At 49.2% G+C, this 16,983-nt stretch overlaps 1 protein-coding gene and 1 pseudogene across 1 annotated transcript; one reads left to right on the top strand and one right to left on the bottom strand.

Moving 5' to 3' along the window:
• The first annotated feature begins 4,882 nt into the window (after positions 1 to 4,882).
• On the top strand, positions 4,883 to 13,188 carry LOC109734850 (SNF2 domain-containing protein ENL1-like; annotated as a pseudogene).
• Positions 13,189 to 13,349: 161 nt separating this feature from the next.
• Positions 13,350 to 14,730, bottom strand: LOC120962973 (uncharacterized). The gene is made up of 2 exons (XM_040387151.3): positions 13,871 to 14,730; positions 13,350 to 13,508 (listed from the first exon to the last, which is right to left on the bottom strand). The coding sequence occupies exons 1-2, from the start codon at positions 14,585 to 14,587 to the stop codon at positions 13,482 to 13,484; spliced, it is 744 nt and encodes a 247-aa protein (XP_040243085.1). The 5' UTR covers positions 14,588 to 14,730; the 3' UTR covers positions 13,350 to 13,481.
• Between the last annotated feature and the right edge of the window lie 2,253 nt (positions 14,731 to 16,983).

The following is a 16,983-nucleotide window of genomic DNA, read 5'->3' as shown; positions in this document are numbered from 1 at the left end:
ATAAAACTGTTGCTTATTGATGATTTGGTGCGGCATACAAGAGTATATAAGAGGGTACAAACCGACTTGGGGAAGGGGTACAAAACTGACTTGGACTAGAAGTCGTATACCATAATGACTACTCTAACATCCCCCGCAGTATCAACGGCAGGCTCGACGACGTTGAGACTGAAACAGATATCTTGAAACGGCTTAGTAGGCAGTGCCTTGGTGAAAATGTCAGCAAACTGAGCCGTAGAGGGAACATGAAGCACCTGAACCTGACCAAGAGCAACCTTTTCACGAACAAAATGAATATCAATCTCAATATGCTTTGTGCGTCGGTGTTGAACTGGATTGCTGGTCATGTAGACTGCTGATATGTTGTCACAGTAGACAATAGTGGCCTGCTCAATAGGCTTGTGTAGCTCGGAGAGTAACTGCCGAATCCAGATTGTATCTGCAACGGCATGTGCCACAGCGCGATACTCAGCCTCGGCCGACGAACGTGAGACTGTAACCTGTCTTTTCGAAGACCAAGAAATCAAATTGTTACCAAGAAAAACACAAAAACCGGAAGTGGACCTTCGAGTGTCAGGACAACCAGCCCAGTCTGCATCAGAGTATGCGGTAAGCGAGTTTGGAGAAGAATTATTGAGGTGGAGACCATGATTGAGAGTTCCTTTTAAATACCGAAGAATGCGTTTAACATGATTATAGTGAGGAACCCGGGGATCATGCATATAGAGACATGCTTGTTGAACAGCAAAAGAGATTTCAGGACGAGTAATGGTGAGATATTGGAGAGCACCTGTTAGGCTGCGATAGAGAGTAGGATCGGAAAAGGGTTCACCGGTAGCCGAAAGTTTAAAACTAGTATCGACAGGAGTGCGAGATGATTGACAGTCAAGCATACCAGCACGATTAAGAAGATCAAGAATATACTGGCGTTGGGAAAGAAAAAGGCTAGAGGAATCGCGAACAACAACAATGCCTAAGAAATGACGAAGGAGTCCTAGGTCAGTCATAGAAAATTCAGATCTAAGAAGAGAGACAATATGATCTAAGAACTTTTGAGAGGAGGCGGTAAGAATGATATCATCTACATAGAGAAGTAAATAGGCAGTGTCAGAAGTTTGATGATACACAAAAAGAGAGGTGTCGGAGAGAGATGGAGTGAAGCCTATTGTTTGAATGAAGGAGGAGAAGCGTTGAAACCAAGCTCGTGGGGCCTGTTTAAGACCGTAGAGAGATTTCTGAAGAAGACATACATGAGTTGGAAAGGATGGATTTTCAAAACCCAGAGGTTGCTGGCAGTAGACAGTTTCTTGAAGGGAACCATGGAGGAAAGCATTTTTAACATCAAGTTGGTGAATGGGCCATGAAGAGGAGACAGCAACACTAAGAACGGTGCGAATGGTGCTAGGTTTAACAACAGGAGAGAAGGTTTCTTCGTAATCAATTCCTTGTTGCTGAGAAAAGCCACGACAAACCCACCTGGCTTTATATCGTGAGAGGCTCCCATCGGAGTGGAACTTTTGGCGAAAAATCCATTTGCCAGAAACAATATTTGTATTGGGAGGACGAGGAACAAGTTGCCAGGTGTTGTTTTGAAGTAAAGCATTATATTCTTCTTGCATGGCAGCGGCCTAATTGGGATCAAGTAGAGCAGTTTTGTAATTCTTTGGAAGAGAAGTGAGAGATACGGAGGTATGAAGGTTTAGGCGGTCTTGGGGTTGATGAAATCCTGATTTGGCCCTAGTACGCATGCGATGATCATTAATCGGGGCTGCTGTAGGAATAGCACGAGGGGGTAAGGTGGGTACTGGTGAGTCCGGCGCAGCGGAAGAGTCGGACGAAGGAGTAGGGCTGGGTGGTGGAGTGGGAGCAGGGCTGGGTGGTGGAGTGGGAGTAGGGGCCGGGGGTGGTGGGGAGGGAGCAGGGGCCGGGGGTGTTGGGGACGTCTCGGTGGGGTGAGTGTATGGTTGGGATTGGCTATGGTGGGTGTTAATGGTGGTGGTGATAAGTTGTGTTCGGCAGGTAGGGGAGTATATAGTTGGAAAGGACGGGGAGAGGGGGTGTTTGCGGAGCTAGGGGTGTTGGATGGTGTAGTAGTGCGTTGTGAGAAAGGAAAAATGTGCTCAGCAAACGTGACATGACGAGAGACATAAACGTGTCCGGTATGAAGGTCGAGACAGCGATAGCCTTTGTGCTCGTTAGAGAAGCCAAGAAAAGCACATGGGATAGAGCGTGGTGACAATTTATTTGCAGAAGTGGCGTAGGCATTGGGAAAACAAAGACAGCCGAAAACACGAACCGCGGAGTAGTCGGGGTGGGAAAGAAAGAGGGAATAATAGGGAGTAGTGTTGGGTTTAGTTTTAGAAGGTCGAATATTTAGAAGGAAGGTGGCCATGTGTAGGGCTTCAGCCCAAAACTTGGGAGGCATAGATGATTGAATGAGGAGAGTGCGAACTATATCATTGAGGGTGCGAAGAGAGCGTTCTGCTTTACCATTTTGAGGGGATGTGTAGGGACATGAGAACCTAAGCATGATGCCATGTTGTAAGAAGAAAGTATGATTTTTAATGTTATCAAACTCGTGACCATTGTCACATTGGATAAAGCGAATTGGGAGGAAGAAGTGAACAGACACATAGCGTTGAAAATTAAGGAAAAGAGAATGGACCTCGGATTTGTTGCGTAGAGGAAAAGTCCAGGCAAAGTGGGTGAAATCATCTAGGATAACAAGGTAGTATTTAAAACCCGAAACACTTGCAATGGGAGAGGTCCATAAAGCACAATGTATTAATTCAAAGGGATAAGTGCTACAAGAACTAGAGGAACTAAAGGGAAGACGCACATGTTTGCCTAATTGACAAGACTCGCAAAACACAGAATTATGAGAGTCCCTATTAAATGGTATGGTAAATTCACTAAGCATAGAAGCTAAGACGGCGGGGTTGGGATGGCCCAAGCGACGATGCCAGAGATCGACGGAGGCCAGCATGGATGTTGGAGGGGTGGCGGCAGGAACTCCATTAAGAGAATAAAGATCACCGGAGCTATTGAAGCGAGCGATCTCGGCCTTGGTCAGGTAATCCTTCACAGATAAACCAAAAGGGTCGAATTCAACCGAAACTAGATTGTCGCAAGTAAATTGGCGAACAGAGATAAGATTTTTAATGAGGGCGGGTGCAACTAGAACATCGCGAAGTAAAAGAGGTTTGGTGGAAGAGGGAAGTTGAGCCTGATCAACACAATATATAGGAATAGATGATCCATCTCCAAGGATAATGGAAGGGAAAGGAGATTTAGTGCAAGAAGATAACCAATTACTAGAGGCAGACATATGACTAGAGGCCCCTGAATCAAAGATCCAATCCGTACCTGAGTTTCCTTGTGCAGCAAAGTTATTCATGGCCTGGAGAAAGGCAGCTTGATCCCAGCTCGGCGTCGCAGGTGAGGGTGGCGTCGGAAGCGGTGCCGGCGGATACGATGGTGAAGGCAGTAGGGCCGGCTGGGGAGTGTAGTAGGCATTGGCCGGCTGTGGTGGGGGTGGCGTCGGGAGCAGGGCCGGCTGAGGTGTGTAGTAGGCGCCGCCGTCGCTGGTGTAATGACCATAAGGAGCATACGTCGGGGCGGCGTGATAGGCATTGGCCGGCTGTCGGGGGTTGAGAACCCCGGGAGCACCAGTAGGCGGCCGAAGGCCGGGTTGCCAGGCACCTGAGTATGCCGGTGGAGCACCGAGGGTGGACGGAGCGGACCAGGGCATGGGCCATGCTTGAACAAGCCCCGTCCAAGGATCATGAGGAGGCCGCCATGCAACTGCAGATGGAGCACTGGTGGGTGGTGCAGGACTCGGTGCTGGTGATGTCGTAGGCGGAACCGAACGAGTCGACGGCGGCCTGTAGATAGGGTTTTTGCCGCGGTAGTTCGGACTAGGACGCCAGTCTGGGGGCGGTTGAACAGATGACGATGCGGACGGCCCGACGGCAGGAGCCGGCCTGGAAGGCGGCGCTGGTGTAGACGACAGAGGAGGATGAGCCGCAGCATGAAAGACCTTGGGGCGAGAGTCCTTGCGAGCTTGTGTTTCCGCCGCGAGTTGTAGCAAGGAACGAACTTCAGCGAAGGTAGGAGGGGGCCGTATCATCGGTATGAACGAGGCTTGCTTGTCAAAGTCTTCGCTGAGGCCGACGACGACGATATTGATTAGCTGTGAGTCGCTAACTGTGTCGCCGAGTTCGCGGAGCTCATCACCAATGGTCTTAACGCGCTGGCAGAACAGGTTCACCGGGGCATCTCCTTGCACCATATTGCGAAGCTCGGTGTGGAGAGCGTTTTTCCGAGCGTCGGTGTTGCTTTGGAAGAGCTGACGGAGGGAGTGCCAGATGTTGGCAGCGGTGGCGCCGTCGTGATCGAGCATGTTGAAGATCTCGGTGGTGATGCGGGTGTAGAACCACTGGACGATCGCGAGATCGTCTTTCAACCATTGCGGATCGTCGGGGCGGGGAAGACAGTTGGCGGCGACATGCGAGCGCAGGTTGCAGCGGCCGAGGTGGAGATCAAAGAGATGTCTCCAATGGTAGTAGTTGTGGGCGGCGAGATCAAGAATTATGGGGATGTAGGGGCTGACGTCGGAGATTGTGTCAGCAAGAGATATTGGTGCGGCGAGGATGGGTGCAGGTTAGTTTTGTGGAGCTATGGTGAGGGCCGAGAGAGAAGCGGCCGCGGCGTTGGCAGCCTTGGCGATGAGTGCGGCCCGGCGCTCGAAGTAGCCGGGCGGCGGCGGCGGCGGTGGCGTTGGCGGAGCCATACCCTAAACCCTGGGACCGGTATCTGATACCATGAAAGCTGAATAAAACTGTTGCTTATTGATGATTTGGTGCGGCATGAGTATATAAGAGGGTACAAACCGACTTGAGGTAAGGGTACAAAACTGACTTAGACTAGAAGTCGTATACCATAATGACTACTCTAACATTCAAGATGCTGTACGCCCACCAGCGCGAGGGGCTCAGCTGGCTCTGGTCCCTGCATTGCAGGGAAACCGGTGGAATCCTGGGGGACGACATGGGACTTGGCAAGACGATGCAGGTCCCTCCCTCTAACCCTTTGTCATTCATCCATTTTCCTCCTTGCAGCAGTTATCAGTTAATTAATCGATTATAACTTGTATCCATCTCACCTTCATTGGCTCTGTTTCACCCTTAATTGTACTCCTGCCTAGTGTTAGGAAGGATCAGGGGAGCCTTTGCCCTACTTGTTTCAATCGCTTATGGCTCTCTTACTGTTAGATTAGAAGATTCTTGTGGATATTTGCTGCTACTAGTTAGACTACAGAAATTACTCTGAAAAGAGCTGCATCTTTAGTTTCTGCATCTGCATTTAAGGGACTGCAACCAATTAGTATATGTCATCTGACACAAGGATAAATTTTAACTTGGAATGGTACTTTAACGCTCCACAGCTTCCTATGTTTTCATCTAGATTGTCTAACTTTTAAGCATATATAGAAAGATTGGACAGTATATTAAGTAGACTTACTGTATTTAGTAAATTTATCAGACAAGGATATAATTTATTTCGTTGCCATCACATGCTTAATTATACTTGTTTCCAAGCTAACTAATTAAACTGCATTGGCACTTGTTTCCTTCAGCCACATCACATATTTTCAGTATCAAGTTGGTATTGCAATGTCCTGGATTCCTGATTGAGAGACTTGCATCCTTAATTTTATCTTGCAGGTTTCTGCCTTCTTGGCAGGATTGTTCCATTCTGGTCTAATCCAGAGGGTGCTAGTCATCGCCCCGAAGACACTTCTCACTCATTGGATTAAGGAGCTTACAGTAGTCGGTCTCAGGCACATGATCAGCGAGTAGGATCCCCTATTTCACAGCATATCGTCGTTTCCCCCCCAAATTGGTGCAGGTCAAGCCCTGTCGATTGCTGCTAATTAATTCCTTCTTTTTTTTTACAGCTACTCTGGTTCCAACCTAGATGCTCGTGACTTTGAGCTTCAACATGCCTTCAAGGTTTGGTTTGATTTAGTTTTCTAACATAATTGTCCCCTGCTGGTCATTCATATGCTCGCTTTTTATCTGAACTGTCAATTTCAAGCAGAGAAACATTTTCGCATAAGCTCCATTTAAAGGAATACATAGCTTGTTCTTTCAAGATATTTTATGAGTTACATCAGCTATTTACTGTCTTGTTACAGGAAGGGGGTATCCTGTTGACAACGTATGATATTGCCCGGATCAACTATAGGCTGATAAGAGGAGACTTCTATAATGATGCCGACGACGAGGAGGAGGGGAAGATTTGGAATTATGTTATTCTTGACGAGGCACATTTTATCAAGAACCCTAAGACACGAAGAGCCCAAAGCCTATTTGAAATACCTTGTGTCCATCGGATTGCCATCAGTGGAACGCCTGTACAAAATAACTTGAAGGTACCACCTAGCTGAAATTCCTAAAGAACTTGTACTTTACATGCTCCTATATATATTGTCCTCCTATTACTAATGCAAATAAGCATGCGTACTCTTGCAGGAAATGTGGGCGCTGTTCTCTTTTTGTTGCCCGGAACTCTTGGGTGATAAGAAAGAGTAATTTGCTCACTCTCTTATTTTCCTGCTGTTATGACCGGCATAGGGGCTTAGCCCAGTGGGTTATGGCCCAAGTATCTTAATTAGGGGCTTAGCCCAACTATCTTATCGTATTAGGATCGTTTGCTTAGGAGTCAAGTAAACCTCTCTATATAAGGAGAGGAGATGTATCAATCTAATCAAGCAAGAAGCAATCATAATTTGCTCGGCTTCCCTTAGGGAGCCGGGAGACCTAAACCCTAGCCGCCTCCTGCCTTCGCCGCCGCTGCTTCCGTCGCAAGGACGGCGCACGCCGCCGGCCGCCGCGCACCAGCCCTCGTCCTTCCCCCTCCTTCCCCTACGACCTACGCCCTAGATCCGGTAGGGCCCTAGCTCCTACCAATTTGGCATCCAGAGACTCGGATTCGATCATGTCGTCATCAACACCCACGCCGCCGCTGCCCATCATCACCACCGCCCCGATGACCACTACCGGGTCCCCAACGCCGCCGGCCCCGGTCACCTCCGCTGCGCCGACAACCGCCGTTTTCACGCCGGAAAAAGTCACCAGCATCTTGCGGGATCTCGTGACGGCCGTCCAGGGCATCCATCGGTAACTGGCCGGGCCGCCCGCACCTCCACCGGCTGTGACTACCGCCGCCTACGGCCACCCCGCGCTGCCGTGGCCGTCCCAGGACGCGCCTGCAATGGGCGGGCCACCGCTGCCGCCGTTCCAGGCGAGGCACCCCAGCGGGCCGCCTCCGCCGCTGCTGCACCTGCCCTGGTCCTCGGTACCCGCGGCGATCGCCGAGGCCCATCCGTCGTTCCAGCCGCCGCCCCCCAGTGTCGTCCTGGCCGCAGTGGCCCGTGCCGGTTCTCGCGGCGCCATCCGCGCCTTCCGCGCCCGCCCCAGCGCCGCAGTGGCCGCACTGGCCCACGCCAGCCCCAGCCGCGCCGCCCGCGCCGGTCCAGCTCCCACCGCCGCCGCCCAGCTCCGGACTGGGCCAGTCCACACCGGGAGACCTCCCGATCCAGCAGGTCCGGTTTCCGCCGTCACCGTCCCAGATCCCGGCCTGGCTAACCGGGACGTCGCCACCGCCAGTTTACACGGAGGCCGGGAACCCACCGGTACCCACGCTGCAGTCTGGGGCCTCGTCCGGCTCCGCGGGGGCCTATGACGGTCTCCCCACCGTTGACCGGGCGCCGTCATCATCACTGCTCCGCACCGCCGAGCCGGTCGGCCATGGCGCGCCGACCCAGACGCCGCCACGGTTCGCCAAGATCAACTTCGCCACTTATGACGGCACGGAGGACCCGCTTAACTGGCTCAACCAGTGTGAGCAGTTTTTCCGTGGACAGCGCACGCTCGCGTCGGAGCGCACTTGGCTGGCATCCTACCACCTCCGCGGTGCAGCCCAGACCTGGTACTACGCCCTCGAGCAGGACAAGGGCAGCATGCCCCCTTGGGAGCGCTTCCGCGAGCTCTGCCTCCTTTGTTTTGGGCCCCCGATCCGCGGGAGCCGCCTGGCGGAGCTAGGCCGCCTTCCCTTCACCTCCACGGTTCAGGACTTCGCCGACCGTTTCCAGGCCCTGGCATGCCACGGTCGGGCGTGACGGCGCAGCAGCGGGCCGACCTCTGATATCCAGACGGCCATGTACTACGCCCGCGCGTTCGAGCGCCGCGCGGTGGCCGTCCAGCAGGAGTCACCGTCCCGGGCCACTGGGTCACTACCCTAGCCAGATCCCGCTCCGTGTCGGCCTGTTCAGGCTTCCGCGGCACCCCTCGCCGCGACCGCGGCGCGCCCGTTCCGCCGGCTCACCTCGGCCGAGCTACTCGAGCGTCGCCGCCAAGGGTTGTGCTTCAACTGCGACGAGCCCTACACGCCCGGCCACGCCTGCCCGCGACTCTTCTACCTGGAGGTTGCAGACTACATTCCGGAGGACGCCGTCGCCGCCGACCTTGCCGCCCCAGCTGTTGCGAAGTTGTTTGACGCTGGTTGCTCACCTCGAGGAGTTCAGCAAGCGCTTCCCCACCTTACAGCTCGAGGACGAGCTGTTTGTGCAGGCGGGGAGAAGTGTTATGACCGGCATAGGGGCTTAGCCCAGTGGGTTATGGCCCAAGTATCTTAATTAGAGGCTTAGCCCAATTATCTTATCGTATTAGGATCGTTTGGTTAGGAGTCAAGTAAACCTCTCTATATAAGGAGAGGAGATGTATCAATCTAATCAAGCAAGAAGCAATCATAATTTGCTCGGCTTCCCTTAGGGAGCCGGGAGACCTAAACCCTAGCCGCCTCCTGCCTTCGCCGCCGCTGCTTCCGTCGCAAGGGCAAGGACGGCGCCACGCCGCCGGCCGCCGCGCACCAGCCCTCGTCCTTCCCCCTCCTTCCCCTACAACCTACGCCCTAGATCCGGTAGGGCCCTAGCTCCTACCACCTGCATTAGTGATACTGCCTTGCTTTGCACCATCTGGTGTTATTTATTTGTCTATACTTTGACAGGTTCAGAACATTGTATGAATTGCCTATCAATCGAGGAAATGACAAGACCGCTAGCAACCGAGCCAAGCACATAGGCTCAAATGTAGCAAAGGTACCTTAATTTTTTTCTGTGTTTGTGTCCAAGAGATATGTAATACCCAGGCCTATTTGTTGTTGCTATTTTGGTGAGCAACTTAGTGTCTCTGTGCTTTTACTTTTTTGTATGTCGGCATTTTATTGCTGTAAACAGTCATCATGTTTGATATATTGCAATATGTGCAATGGCATTACTTCTTGTCATTATGATTCTGTTGAGAAATTACATTTTCATCCATACATTAGCTAAGTAGTAATTTCATCTGATTTGACATGTGAAAGCAGTTGCATAACTGAACTGCATTCAAATTTCATATAAGTGCATGTCCATTTCTAGTTGACCCATGAGAAGGCAAGCAAGATAGATTAAGGCATCTAAATTTGCCGCATTAGAATGTGGAAACGTTTACTCATCCTTTCGGATGATAACTTGGAGCCAAATGAACTAAACAAATTATATTTTTTGTTCATACTTGACTTTGTTCACAGGAATTAAGGGAACGTATAAAGCCATATTTCTTGCGACGTATGAAAAATGTAGTGTCACTTGAGACTGGTTTGACAGATGATAAACAGCTTCCGAAGAAGAATGAGCTAATTATCTGGCTGAAATTAACAGATTGCCAGGTATAATTTTTTATGTCATTGACGCAAAACTGGTCGAGTAATTGGCGAATGATGATTTTGCAATTTGTATGTCTTTTGGTGCAGAGGCAACTATATAAAGCATTTCTGAACTCTGAGCTAGTTCATTTAGCATCGCAAGGAAATCCCTTGGCTGCTCTCACGGTAAGCATAAGCTTCAAAGCCTTTTCTGTAGACCTTTTTTTCTACCTTTTGTTCTCTTGTTGTTCACATGTAGCCCTTTAGTTCTCGTCAGGTGTGCTCATCGTATACTCTCTTCATCATTTATCATTAAACTTGCATACTGACTAACTATTTCTGTTATTCCCAAGACAATAGTTTTCTCTTAGTATTAATCATTTTTATTGGCTCCGAACTAAACAAAAATACACCATATAAAATGAAATAGAGGGATTATATTTTGTATGGGAGGCTGCAATTGTAATTTTATAATCTTAATTTATCTTCTTTTTGTGCACGTTCTTTGGTGCATTTATGCTTATTTCATGTTTTTCCTTCTCTTAAACAGGTATTGAAGAAAATATGTGATCACCCACTCATATTGACCAAGAGAGCTGCTGAGGACATCCTGGAAGGCATGGATGGAATGTCAAATAATCAGGATATGTTGATGGCTGAAAATATGGCCATGAACCTCGCAGATATGGCTCATGCTGATGATGCACTGCAAGCTGGTCAAGAAGTCTCATGCAAGTTATCTTTTATCATGTCCTTGTTGGTAAGCATTCCAAAATATATGTCAAGTTATCTCTGATGCATATTACTCCCTCCGTCCCAAAATAACTGTCTAAACTTTGGTACAACTTAGTACAAAGTTGAGACACTTATTTTGGGGCGGAGGAAGTAGTTGTTAATAAATACTAATGTACTCCGCATTTGTTTATGTAAACTCAAATGGTTAATCTAATGATGCAGAGGAATCTTCTTGAAGAGGGACACCACATTCTTATATTTTCGCAGACTCGTAAAATGCTAAACCTGATTCAGGTATGTTGTCAATTGTTGTTTGTGCTGGAGTGCATGCCGTGTTTTTGTGATACAGTATTCAAATTAGAGCTATTATTTTGTATGCATTGTTGTATTTATGGTTTTCACATAGTACATGATAAACTCTGTGAGTAGAGTAAATGGGTGATTTCTTCTTACATAATATAATGTTGTTAAAATTTGTGCACGTCTTACTGTTACGTTGAGACATCACATTCATGTCCTGTTCAATATAACTCTGTTAGTTGATCGGCTTTAGAGATTTTTATGCAACTGAAGAGACATATCACATTCATGTCCTGTTCAATAACGAAGTAGAATTACTTGAGAGAGAAATTGTCTGACAACATGAGCTTTGAAGCGTGGATGTTCACTTATTTTCTGTGTTGTTTGGACCTAGCTATGGGCAAAACACACTTTCTCTGTCGTAATGCATTTGATTGTTGCAACAGGAAGCTATATTGCTAGAGGGCTACAACTTTTTGCGCATGGATGGCACCACAGAGACTTCCGAGAGGGAAAGGATTGTGAAGGTTCCTGCTCGCGCTTCCCTTTTTTATTTTGTTTCGTACCATGGATTCATCATATGTTGGTTACATATTATGCATTTCCGTATCCAGGACTTCAAAGACGGCCTCGGAGCTCAAATATTTTTACTGACCACAAAAGTCGGTGGTCTTGGACTTACACTCACCAAGGCAGCTCGTGTCATAGTAGTTGATCCTGCTTGGAATCCAAGGTACCCAAACATTGACACATCCTCACCAAGTCCATTCCTTTTGCTTTTACAGAATGCTTGTCACTGCAAGTTTTCTATTCCATAACACAATCTTCCCTTTTACAGTACGGACAATCAGAGCGTTGATCGTGTTTATCGAATTGGACAGACCAAAATGTGATTGTATACCGCTTGATGACATCTGCAACCGTCGAAGAAAAGATATATAAACTGCAGGTTCAAATATGTTATAGAAATTTTTTACTCCAATCTTTTTCATATGACACCTCTAGACCTCCATGCTCCCACTTCCTTGAATCACGTAATACTTATTTGCAGGTCCTCAAGGGTGCTTTGTTTAGGGCAGCCACGGAGAAGAAAGAACAGACGCGTTACTTCAGCAAGAGTGTACTTATCGTGATACCGTCACTTGTCATTGCTTACTCTTGCTGTTTGTCGTACTGGATACTATGGCTAATTCTTTTGCATATCTTCAGGACATTCGAGAGCTTTTTAGTCTGCCAGAACAAGGGTTTGATGTTTCCCTCACGCAGAAACAATTGCAAGAAGAGCATGGACAGCAGCTGGACGTGTAAGACATTTGCTTTTGTTCCTTTAGTTCTGATGACATCACACTCTGACAGTCTGAGGTTCCATATACTTATATGAAATGAAACATATCTGAGGTTCCAAATAGACATTTTATTATAGAATGCTTGTCACCGTCTATTTTGTATTCCATAACACATATCAGTCAGAAAATAGACACCAAAATATTGAGGTGTTATGCAGACATTTTGAAATAGAAAAATGCTTTAGTTCTTCATAACATGATGAGAGGGTTACGGGTTACCCAAAGGAAAATGTAACAACTTTTCTTTGCTTGAATTGGCTGGACAATAGTTGGTGACAACTCTATGTTCTTTGCTGAGAAGTTAATCAGCCTGCCTGTACTGCATGTTCCAGGGATGAGTCGCTGAGGGAGCACATCCAGTTTCTGGAAAAACAAGGAATAGCAGGTGTGAGCCATCACAGCCTCCTATTCTCGAAAACAGAAGTATTGCCGATGTTGAGTGAGAATGATGCACTGGACAGGTCAGTGTGTGTTGCGCATTGTGTCATTTTCTACAGCAGCTAAGCAACCAGATTGCGCCGTGTACTAAAAGCCACTGCCAGGGGTAAACTTAACTTGACTTCATATCATGTAGGGGTGCCCCTGCTAAGCCAAAGGACGAACGCTTCACTGCTAGAACACACTTGGCAAGCAACACAGATTCAGAGATCCCTGAAGAGATCAACCGGCTGTTGGAAACCCTTGCGAGCACGGTACGCCTCCTTCAGTTTCGCAAAGACCAATGTACTTTAGCCTATCTACAATGAGCTGAGAAGAGTGTATTTTGTGGCTGGCAGACACTGGAGTCGAGGCTGGTGCCTGACTGTCGAGACAAGACACATGATTTGGATAATGAAATGCTGACTATGTGGTTCCTAGTATGCAAAGGCCGGGATGAACTCTTGGCGGCCACGGAAGCGATATGCTGAATCGTTGCTCGTTTTGGCTATGTGCATCCTAGTATGCAAAGGCCGGGATGAACTCTTGGCGGCCGCTAGCTCATGACCAGCCAAAAATAGTTCACATATTTGCTGAATTTAATTGTGTTTTTTGTTCTGTCGAACTCTACTGAGGCAGTAAGTGGTTGCATCCAACGTCTGTTGGTTGGGCTTCTATTTTCTGTTATGGATGAATGTATGGAACACTATGGATGCTGGTTGAGTGTTGTTTCCAACAAAATTAGCGGAGTGATCGAAGATGGCCTTTGTGATTCTAGCATCATTTTTGGTAACCTTGTGCCGCTGTCATCGGTTTATGTCATCTTTTTTTAGCACAAGTCCATGAATTTGAACTGATGTGGGTAAGAATACCGGTACATTTCATTGCTTGCTCAAATAGTCAATTTGTTTTTCTTTTTGGTTCTGCCTGGCGTCAAGTTGTCCTGTGCTCTTTGTTTCTCTGCATTAAAGAAAATCTCTGGACTATTAGCAACTAGCAAAATCTGGCCTGAAGAGAACATTTTCTGACAGGGAGAGCAGAACTGAATATGAGCAATCAATCTTAGGAAGAACAATGTATGTAGTGTAGTGCACATACACGACAATGCTGCTAATTAATTACACGCATATAGTAGGTGACAGCAAACCACAATTAAACATGTTACTGCTACTGTATATGCAAAAAGCACACCAAAGGAAAGAAAACAAATGAATGCACACACATTTGGCACAATCACAGTGGATGCATGGTGCGAGATGAGAATGGGATCAGAGGAAGATGAAGCAATCCATGGATATGAGGGGGTTGCTGAGGTCATCTACCAATTCTCCGCCAGCGCCGCCGGCGGCCGCCGCTGCCCTGGCGCTCTTCCTCCTCCCAGCTGAATCTGCCGATCGGCACGAAGGCGAAGAAGGCCTCTTCCTCCCGCAGGACGCCGAGCCTCCTGCCCCTGCAGGCGGCGCCCGAGGGGGAAGCGGCCGCACGCGCCTCGCCGCCGTCGTCGGAGTTGTGCTTGCGCGGCGGCCGGTGATGTTGCCAGGCTTGTTCTTCCTTGGGGACCTGACCACGGACAGAGCCGGAGGCGTTCTTGGCGAGGACGGACGAGGAGTGGCGGAGGCAGGGGAGAGCTTCTTCCTCTTCTTTCTGTTGCTGTTGATGTTGGGGTCGAGCACCACGACCTCCGTCTCCACGTCCGTGTCCCTGCAAGCGCGGGCCTTGAGGAACTCGGCCGAGAAGCGAGGCCCCGACGACAACGACGGCGAGGAATAGCTAGTGGTAGCCGAGGAGGAGGAGGAGGTGGTGGTGGTGGTGCTGGCCATGGAGATGGATGAGCTTGCGGCCGACATCAAGGAGAAGGAGGAGGAGGTTGATGTGGAGGCGGTGGGCGTGGGCGCGGGAGAACCGGAAGTGAGCGGGAGCGGGTGCACGGCGGTGGCGCCCAGAGTCGGGGAGCCGCCGGACAAGGACATTGGGTGGTCGTCGCCGGAGGCGGGAGGGGAAGACGAGCAGGGGTAGCATGTGCTCACACAAGTGCCCATTGAGCTTCGCTGATGGTCTGTCTGCTCTGCAGCTCTTCTTCAGAGTTCAGACCTCTCTCTCTCTCATTTCATCACACAAGTTACTCTCTATATTAAGCGCAACGTGCCAACTAATCATTGTTGAGTAACGGACGGGAAGACAGAAGAAACGTTGGGCTGGTAGTAGGTGGCTGCAGACAAGCAGTGGAAAGCAGTAGACTTTCGGCACCAAAGCTGGCAATGGCATGGCCATTTGGTCAGAGAGCGCTACCGGAGCGAGCGCAAAATGTTTGAATTTGCAACGGCATTCAGGCACGCCACGAACAGTGACACTGATGACTGAATCGAGCTGCATCAATCAGTCCCAGCAGGGATTGTTCCCTCCACTCCTCAAATCTGCATCTTCATTGTTCGGACTAAGAGCATCGTTCACCCTTAAAAACGCGTATAAGGTACACTGGAAACCGTTCGGTGCGAAATTGCCCGGGACAGAGCAGACACCGTAAATAAAACTATATCCCACTGTAGCCCATTTCCCCCCCTTTTTCCTTCCGTCCCGGCAGAGCCCGTCTCCGGCCATGGTGTGCCTCGCCCCAGCGCCGCCTGTTCGCGGCCAGTGTGGAGTGGAGGAGCCCTTCAGCCGCCCGCCCCAACCGCACGCTGCCTGGCGCGCCTGCCCGTCTCCGATTGAGCCTGGCACCGCTGCGCGCGCTCCCCGGCGTGGCCACGCGAGCCCCCCCCTCCCCCCTCGCCCTTCTTTGGCGCCGCCCGCCCTGATTCGGGCCGATGGTGGCCTGCTCTGCCCTGCCCGTGGACGGCCTCGCCTCGGCAGTGGAGGTCGAGCCGGCCGCAGTTCGGACCGGCGGCGGCAAATTCCGGCGTGCGCCGGCTTCTTCCGACATACGACAACGGATTCCGGTGACCTTCGGGTAGATTCTTGTCAGTTTCACGGCGGCGCGTCTACTCCGACGAGGTTTGACCGGTTTACAGGTTGAACTATATACTGCCTTCGAAACTGTACATATGAGGTTCTCCTGATGGACTTTCAGTGCCCTTTAAAAAGTTTAAGGGCTGAACAAGTTTTACGGGATCTGCTAGGCGCCGTTTGTCGACCGACGTTGTAAACACCTCTTTTTTTACGGGTTTGACCGCTTTAAGGGGTCTGGTAGAGATGCTCTAAGGGCATCTTCAATGGGACTCGCAAATTTCCTCCCGCATCCATACGTGTACACGGATGCGGGAGGCCGCCATCCAACATTGGCCGCATACATTTCAACTACTTTTTGAACTAACCAGACGAAATACATGTAAACACGACGGATTTCATACAAACCAGACGGAATTCATTACATTTTCGGCATTTTTTAACTAAAAATAATACCGGACTAAGATAAAACTAGTCTACGGACGGCTCCAACGGATATCCATTCCAACGACAGGGATACCCTTGACTGGTCTACGGCCGACCGAGGCGGGTCTCCATTGTTGTCCCCATGTCCGGTAGCCGTGAACCCCAGAGGTATATGCTTCAATGCAAGGGGCGGCTTGCTTCCCCACCGCTCATCGGAGTGGAACCGCCAGGTGATGCTTCAGCTGGAGGGGAGGTGCATACGCTGTATGGATCAGAGTTGTTTTTTTGGGTAGGGAGGCGACAGTGGCCAGCGAGAGGGCAAGACACCGGCTGTGTACACCTATGTCACCTCGGCGGTGGCCTTCATGGGACCCAAGCGGCGGCGACTGAAGGAAATATGCCCTAGAGGCAATAATAAAGTTGTTATTTATATTTCCTTATTCATGATAAAGGTTTATTATTCATGCTAGAATTGTATTGATCGGAAACTTAAATACATGTGTGAATACATAAACAAATACCGTGTCCCTAGTAAGCCTCTACTAGACTAGCTCGTTGATCAAAGATGGTTAAGGTTTCCTAACCATAGACATGTGTTGTCATTTGATAACGGGATCACATCACTAGGAGAATGATGTGATGGACAAGACCCATCCGTTAGCTTAGCATATTGATCGTTCAGTTTATTGCTATTGCTTTCTTCATGTCAAATACATATTCCTTCGACTATGAGATTATGCAACTCCCGGATATCGGAGGAATGCCTTGTGTGCTATCAAACGTCACAACATAACTGGGTGATCATAAAGATGCTCTATAGGTATCTCCGAAGGTGTTTGTTCAGTTGGCATAGATCGAGATTAGGATTTTTCACTCCGAGTATCGGAGAGGTATCTCTGGGCCCTCTCGGTAATACACATCATAAGAAGGCTTGCAAGCAAAGGACTAATGAGTTAGTTGCGGGATGATGTATTATAGAACGAGTAAAGAGACTTGCCGGTAACAAGATTGAACTAGGTATGAAGATACCGACGATCGAATCTCGGGCAAGTAACATACCGATGGA

Source organism: Aegilops tauschii, chromosome 1 (genome assembly GCF_002575655.3).
Source record: "Aegilops tauschii subsp. strangulata cultivar AL8/78 chromosome 1, Aet v6.0, whole genome shotgun sequence".
Taxonomy (NCBI): Eukaryota; Viridiplantae; Streptophyta; class Magnoliopsida; order Poales; family Poaceae; genus Aegilops; species Aegilops tauschii.
This window is presented reverse-complemented; position numbering and strand designations above follow the sequence as displayed.